Consider the following 7,660-nt stretch of genomic DNA (forward strand, 5'->3'; position numbering starts at 1 on the left):
CTTAATGCAATCACTTTTAGCTACCCAACTGAGCCTCGATCTAAACTCTGTCACTATTTTTCCAAATGGGGCAAATAAGGTTCTCATTCTTAAGCAGTAAGCAGAAATTCCCTTTTCTGATACTGTTAGATGGATAAAATATAAATTGTATTTGGAGTGAAAAATCATAATCTTGAGTGAAAATTAGTGGGGCACTTATGAGGGGTCCTTTAAGAGCAAGAGGGATGTTACATTCCCTTTCTCCAAGCCTGCATAGGAACAAGATAAGTGAGCACCCCTTAACATCACCAGTGCACTGCCTCCATTCCAGGAGGCACACACACCATCATTATCCATTTTCATGAAGTAGTTGTGCAAGGATGATGCAAAATTATTAGCAAGAATCTAAATTAGAGACATACGTGCCACTGTAAAGGCCACTTTTATCCCATGAATATGATGCTGTCTCTAGTAGAAACGTTTTTCTGTAAGGACCTCATAGGACACTTATTTAAGCAGAGGCCAAATAGCCTAGTAGTCTCTGAAAGCAGAGCCTTGGTGAAAAGATGAGACTACCAACCACTTCCTGGTCTGACTAAACCCATGTAGTACTAGAGTAAAATGGGCAGCAGGAGAAATCACACCATAGTAAATAAATATGGGATAACTGAGCCCAAATTATTCCAAGTTCAACACTGCCGCAACATCCCTTCAAGAAGCCATGTTTATTAAAGCTATTAATATATTAGTGGTTTGACAAGAAATGATTAGTGTACGGTAGTGTTCCAGTGTAAAGAACCCTGATAGAACTGGCAAAGGAGCATGAGAGAATCCAAGCTGAAATGCAATCAGGGTTTTTGCTACAAGTATAGTAAAAACATTCTGCCCCAGGAACCAGTCTTGCTTCACCCTCTCAAACAAAAAAAGAAGCAACGCTGTGCTTGACAGGAGCAGCCCTAAGGCCTAGCATGTGGCTCTGCAATTTATTTATATTCTGCTTTTCATGGAGAAGCAAATCTGCCAAAGAAAAGTATACTTTTGGTTGGGTTATGACGGATAAAAAATAGAAAGGGGTGGTCAGCATGGAAATGCTCTTCCACAGGCATGCTACATGTGGGTGTTATAATAGCAGCAATTGCTGCTGCTGCTTCAGTCCCTTCTTCATTCACTTCTATAAATGACTTCTGAACAATTCTGGACACATGTAGGTCGTCCCAGGCCCCTGACATTCCAGACAGATTGGGCTTGTCACTGCTAAAGACATCCTGCACTCCCAATGCTGCTAAACGAGATTCAAGATCATAGCGCTCTTCCAGCTTAAATCTAGGCAGATGCACATATACATCAGACCAGGAATACATCTTTCCCACCTGTGTCCACTCTTGGAGCTTTCCTAAGGTGAGCTGTTTCTCCAGCTAGGATTACAAAGAAAGAGAAGGAATTAAACATGTTATTGTAGCACTTTTTTTTTTTTTTTTACTTTTGATTAACAATGGACAAATGCCGGGATGGAAAGCCAGGATCCAGTTATTTGTGCACATATGACAGCAGGGCTGGAAAACAGGAAAAGACATCTCTCTGCCCAAGACCTTGGACACTCACAGCCTATGAAGTAGCTCACAGGGTCTGACTCAATATAGGCCCCTTCATTGCAGCCTACAGCATCTGCTGCTTTAAGGGACTCCCATGTATGGAACATGTTGTTATAAAACTCCAAAATATATATATATATACCATGGTTTTATAAAGTTTAAAATGTCATGCAGAAATACTTCAAAATGTATATATCTACACCTGGACAATCAGTGGTTCAGAAAAACTTCAGAAGCATGGGCAAGTCTTGTCCAAACACGGAATGGAAGGTATTTCTTCCACAGGGGACTCCTACTTGGCTGCTTAGCGAAACCTATTTTCAAGCCCCTTCAGCTGAACTGATTTGTACAGGTGTTTGATAATTCACAGCAAGTGCCATAGAAGCAGTCAATGGAGGGAAACACCAATGATTCAACTAGGACTTTCTTTCTCTAGGGGTGGGGATAGAGCTTGCATTCTGCAGAGCAAGGCGGCCTCTGTTCCAGAACAGCAACTGTTCTGTACAGAACACGTCATTGTACAGCACTTCTTCATGCATTATCCAGGAACATTCCTGTGAGTCACTGTGTCACATAAGAGTCTCACTCAATCCTATGAGCTGCTACACAGTTTTTCACATCTGTAGTCCATTTGTATTTAGGAAGATTGTTTTATAAAAAGAAGGGGGAAATAACAGAATCACCTGTTCCAGACCAGTGGAGTCATCCTCAATGTCATTGGGCAGTAGGATTAGCATGCTAAGTTCTTTTCCCTTGTAAGGAAGTTCAAGCACATGCCATCGACATTCAGGGATGTACCCAAGAGGAAGCTTCTTTTTCATGGACATCATCTTCACTGTCCTTGTTTCCTTCTGGATAGTTTACAATATTGTTATGACTTTGTAAGAACAGAATATAAGTAAAAACCTATGTTTACACACACTGTATTCTGTGGGGGCAATTCCAAGAGTGCATGCAGACAAAGCTGATCCTGGCAAAATTACATTAATGCCTAAGCCATGCTTTGCAGCATTACAGAGCAAACCTACTCAGAAGAAAAGTCCCACTGAGTTCAATTTGACTTAAGCGTTCATAGGATTGCAGCCTTAAGTAACCATTAGCAATATAACTAATTTATAGCATACTCGTAGTTGCTCTTTGTTATCTAAAGGCAGGTAAAATAATAGAAGCAACATGCCTTTAAAAAGTGTATATCCTTTTCATTTTTCTCCTTCAAGCACTAGAGTAACCTGGTAGAAATCTAAGCCAGTAAATTCAATAAAATATTTAAAAACTGAAATATTTAATTTAATGGGAAATGTTTTTGTTGTTCAGTCGTTCAGTCGTGTCCGACTCTTCGTGACCCCAAGGACCATAGCACGCCAGGCCTTCCTGTCCTGCGCTCTCTCCCGGAGCGTGCTCAAGTTCATATTCATTGCATCCGTGATGCTATCTAGCCATCTCATCCTCTGCCGTCCCCTTCTTTTGCCTTCAGTCTTTCCCAGCATCAGGGTCTTTTCCAGGGAGTTTTCTCTTCGCATTAGGTGGCCAAAATATTGGAGCTTCAGCTTCAGTATCTGTCCTTCCAATGAGCACTCAGGGTTGATTTCCTTTAGGATGGACTGATTTGACCTCCTTGCAGTCCAGGGGACTCGTAAGAGTCTTCTCCAGCACCACAGTTCAAAAGCATCAATTCTTCGGCGCTCAGCCTTCCTTATAGTCCAGCTCTCACAGCCATACATTACTACTGGGAAAACCATAGCTTTGATTAGACGGATCTTTGTTGGCAAGGTGATGTCTCTGCTTCTTACTATGCTGTCTAGGTTTGCCATAGCTTTCCTCCCAAGGAGCAAGTGTCTTTTAATTTCATGGCTACAGTCACCGTCTGCAGTGATCTTGGAGCCCAAGAAAGTAAAATCTGTCACTGCTTCCATTTCTTCCCCTTCTATATGCCAGGAAGTGATGGGGCCAGATGCCATGATCTTAGTTTTTTTAATGTTGACTTCCAAACCAGCTTTTGCACTCTCCTCTTTCACCCTCAACAAGAGGCTCTTTAGATCCTCTTCGCTTCCTGCCATTAGGGTGGTATCATCTGCATATCGGAGGTTGTTGATAATTCTCCCAGCAATCTTAATTCCAACCTCTGATTCATCCAACCTGGCATTTCTCATGATGTACTCTGCATATAAGTTAAATAAACAGGGTGACAATATGCAGCCTTGTCGTACTCCTTTCCCAATTTTGAACCACTCGGTTGTTCCATGTCTGGTTCTTACTGTTGCTTCTTGACCCTTGTACAGGTTTCTCAGGAGACAGGTAAGGTGGTCTGGTACTCCCATCACTTTAAGAATTTGCCACAGTTTGTTGTGATCCACACAATCAAAGGCTTTAGCGTAGTCAATGAAGCAGAAATAGACGTTTTTCTGGAATTCTCGTGCTTTCTCCATGATGCAGCGAAAGATGGCGATTTGATCTCTAGTTTCTCTGCCTCTTCGAAACCCAGCTTGTACTTCCAGTAGTTCTCAGTTCGCATACTGCTGAAGCCTAGCTTGTAGGATTTTGAGCATCACCTTGCTGGCATGTGAAATGAGCGCAATGGTGCGGTAGTTTGAACACTCTTTGGCATTGCCTTTCTTTGGGATTGGAATGTAAACTGACCTTTTCCAGTCTTGCGGCCATTGTTGAGTGTTCCAAATTTGTTGGCATATTGAATGCAGCACTTTAACAGCATCATCTTTTAGGATTTTAAATAGCTCGGCTGGAATACTGTCATCTCCGCTAGCTTTGTTGTTACTAATGCTTCCTAAGGCCCACTTGACTTCACTCTCGAGGATGTCCGGCTCAAGTTCAGTGAGCGCACTATCATGGCTATCAGGGACATTCAGATCTTTCCTGTATAGTTCTTCTGTGTATTCTTTCCACCTCTTCTTAATCTCATCTGCTTCTGTTAGGTCCCTGCCTTCTTTGTCCTTTATCATGCCCGTCTTTGCACAAAACATTCCCTTGAGATCTCCAATTTTCTTGAAGAGATCTCTAGTCTTTCCCATTCCGTTGTTTTCCTCGATTTCTTTGCATTGTTCATTTAAGAAGGCCTTCTTGTCTCTCCTTGCTATTCTCTGGAACTCTGCATTCAGTTGGATATATCTTCCCCTTTCTCCCTTGCTTTTCGCTTCCCTTCTTTCCTCAGCTACTTGTAAAGCCTCATCAGACAGCCACTTGGCTTTCTTGCATTTCTTTTTCTTTGGGATGGATTTCATTGCTGCCTCCTGAACAATGTTATGGACCTCCGTCCATAGTTCCTCAGGCACTCTGTCTATCAGGTCTAATCCCTGAAATCTATTCCTCACCTCCACTGTATATTCATCAGGGATATGATTTAGGTCATACCTGAACGGTTTAGTGGTTTTCCCGACGTTCTTCAATTTAAGCCGGAATTTTGCAAGAAGCAGCTCATGATCTGAGCCACAGTGAGCTCCAGGTCTTGTTTTGACTGACTGTATAGAGCTTCTCCATCTTTGGCTGCAAAGGACATAATCAATCTGATTTCGATATTGACCATGTGGTGATGTCCATGTGTAGAGTCGTCTCTTGTGCTGTTGGAAAAGAGTGTTTGCTATGATCAGCGTGTTGTCTTGGCAAAACTCTATTAGCTTTTGTCCTGTTTCATTTTGTACACCAAGGCCATGCCTGCCTGTTATCCCAGTGATTTCTTGACTTCATTGGAAATTGGAAAACATTGGACATGTTTACATTCATATAAACATACGGGATTGGATCCAGCAGTGATCTGTCCACATTCTGGCACATGTAGACATGAACATGTAACCTTTTAAAAGTGTGACTACAGCTGGATTGGGCTCATGTGTTTTAGTGTTGCTCAAAAAGCATTGGTAATTCAACCATTGTGCCCGTAGCCCTAAAATGTGTCTTGTACAAGTTGTCAATGCAGGAAATATGACTATAGGAAAAATCATTGTTACCTTATTGAGTCTGAAAGGCATCTCCTTAGTGTACTCCTCTTTAAATTTCTGTTCCCAGCTGCCTTTAAAGTAAATAGCATTCACCAGAACCAGTTTGGTCTGTTCATCAATCAAGTCTGCATGTAATAAGTCACGGATTTTACCTTGAAAGGAAAATTATAGAGCTAATTATCTATATAAACACCAAGACAAATATTTTAGAGGACCGAGATTGCTCTAGAAGTTCCCTCATTGTGTTCAGCCCAAATATACATTTCCTCTCTATGGTCAAGTCCTAAAAACAAAACAAAAAATCTACAAGTTTGAAGTAGAATCCACTTGTGCATGGCTATGCCTGGTTACTCCCAGTGATGTCATCAAGAAGTTTCTAGCCCCAACCCCAGAGCAGTTTGTACTTTTTAAAAAAAGTTTCATCTTTTTAATTAATAGGGCAATAAATAAATCATGAGCATTCATGTAGTGCTTTTAAAATATAATGAAAGAAAGACGGTTTTCTTGAAGCACAGGAAAAGAGCAAGATTGATGGTTGAACTAGCTTTCAATGCAATGGCATACACATCTCTCATTTGATTGCAAACCTAAGAGGAAGCAAAGCTCACAAGCCTCTGAAGGACATATCACCCTATTTTTGTTAACAATACAAATACAGCACAATAAGACTTTTTTTTTGACAAATATTCAAGCTTCTTCATAAAATGGTTTTTTAATGTGCTCAGGTTTGGTGAAAAAAAAAAGACACTTGTGTCACACTTCATCCTTATATGGGTGCTTGCTTTTTCCACCACAGGTCTCAATACAGCAAGGATGGGATATGCATGGTAGAAGCTTCTGTACATGGACTTGTTTGTTGGATCAGGATCTCTGTATATGGAATGGATAAAGATGCATACCCAGATGCATGTTTGCTAGTCAAGCATCCAATATGCCCTCCATTCATACTATATAGTGGGTGGAATCCAAATGGTGTCTCTCTGCCAAGGGAAACCTTCCATCAGTGAAATAGAAGGGGGAGATTCCCCTCCTCCATATACCTACCTGCACACCCCAAAGTGTGCTCTGGAGGGTCCCACAACACCCTGAAGGTAATGGGAGTACTGACAGAAACCTTCTGTTAGTGGAGGGACACTAATTGGATTGCACTTTGTATGCATGGGGATGCATATTTCTATCCACATTGCAATGACAATGGGGAATGTACAACCTCAACCACTCTCTTGTTCTGTGTAAACATTATGCATGCCCATCTGGATTGGGAGTGAGTTTAATCTCAATGACAGATCTCTTTCAGTGCAAAGCATTTGTAAGATCTTTTTATTTTGCTAGGAGTTTGGTGGATAGTGTTAAATAAGAGTGGGATAAGAGTTGCCATACTAGTTAAAATTTAGTTCAGAATTTGGTTTTAATTAACAGCCAGCCCGATAAAGGAGTTTGTAATGGACAGAATCCAATGGGGCACTTATGCCCCCATGAATTCTCAGGCACCACCATTGATTCTGTTGCACAACTGGTGGGTCCCACCACTTCTGTTGTGCAAGCAGGACCCCACACTTGCACAAGACAGATTTAATGCTTTCCAGAGGAAGCCCCATGAACATGCAGAAATGTTCATTTCTGGTTTGGGACACGTCAGCGGATTTCCCTTATGTGAGCTCTGCCAACCTGCCCTGTTCCAGAAATGAGCATTTTCACTTGTTTCCTATTGCCCTCAGAAGAGCTAAATCTCTGTTCCATAAGTAATATTTATGTAGCCTATCACGGCAAAAGTGGGGACGCAAATGGCGGCTGCTACGCCATTTGTGTCCCTGCTCTGAGCCGTGATAGGCTATGTAGTTACTTACGTAGCCCATCACGGCTTGCCAGGGACACAAATGGCGGCTGGCATAGTGGCCGCCATTTGCGGCCACAGCCTGGCAGTGGCTGGAGCCGCCGGAGCTGCCACTGGAGCTGCCGCTGCCACTGTCACTGGAGCCGCAGCTGCCGCTGGAGCCGCACTCAGGTAGGCTCCATTTCGCGGGGCTTTTGTGGGGTGGTGGGGCAGGTTGCTCTGTCCGCCATGGATTCCTGGAGGCTGAATTCACTGGAATTCAGCCTCCCTGGGATCCGTGGTGGAATTCTCTAACATCCTTAATA

General features: G+C 42.4%; 1 protein-coding gene across 1 annotated transcript; it reads right to left on the reverse strand.

The window, feature by feature from the left end:
* Positions 1-980: 980 nt before the first annotated feature.
* LOC146347334 (leukocyte elastase inhibitor-like) lies at positions 981-6,430 on the reverse strand. The gene is made up of 4 exons (XM_084851496.1): positions 6,421-6,430; positions 5,531-5,673; positions 2,255-2,422; positions 981-1,394 (listed from the first exon to the last, which is right to left on the reverse strand). Exons 1-4 carry the CDS (start codon positions 6,428-6,430, stop codon positions 981-983), a joined length of 735 nt encoding a protein of 244 aa, XP_084707622.1.
* Between the last annotated feature and the right edge of the window lie 1,230 nt (positions 6,431-7,660).

This window comes from Heloderma suspectum, chromosome 4, assembly GCF_057233095.1.
Source record: "Heloderma suspectum isolate Gila_16-S chromosome 4, 16-S_ref, whole genome shotgun sequence".
Taxonomy (NCBI): Eukaryota; Metazoa; Chordata; class Lepidosauria; order Squamata; family Helodermatidae; genus Heloderma; species Heloderma suspectum.

Excerpts from the sequence above, each read along its gene's own strand:
- LOC146347334 (XM_084851496.1), bottom strand. Across the intron at positions 2,423-5,530 it reads TGCCTTTCAGACTCAATAAG|AAGGAAACAAGGACAGTGAA; the intron begins GTAACAATGATT and ends TAAACTATCCAG. Across the intron at positions 1,395-2,254 it reads ACTCCACTGGTCTGGAACAG|CTGGAGAAACAGCTCACCTT; the intron begins GTGATTCTGTTA and ends TTGTAATCCTAG.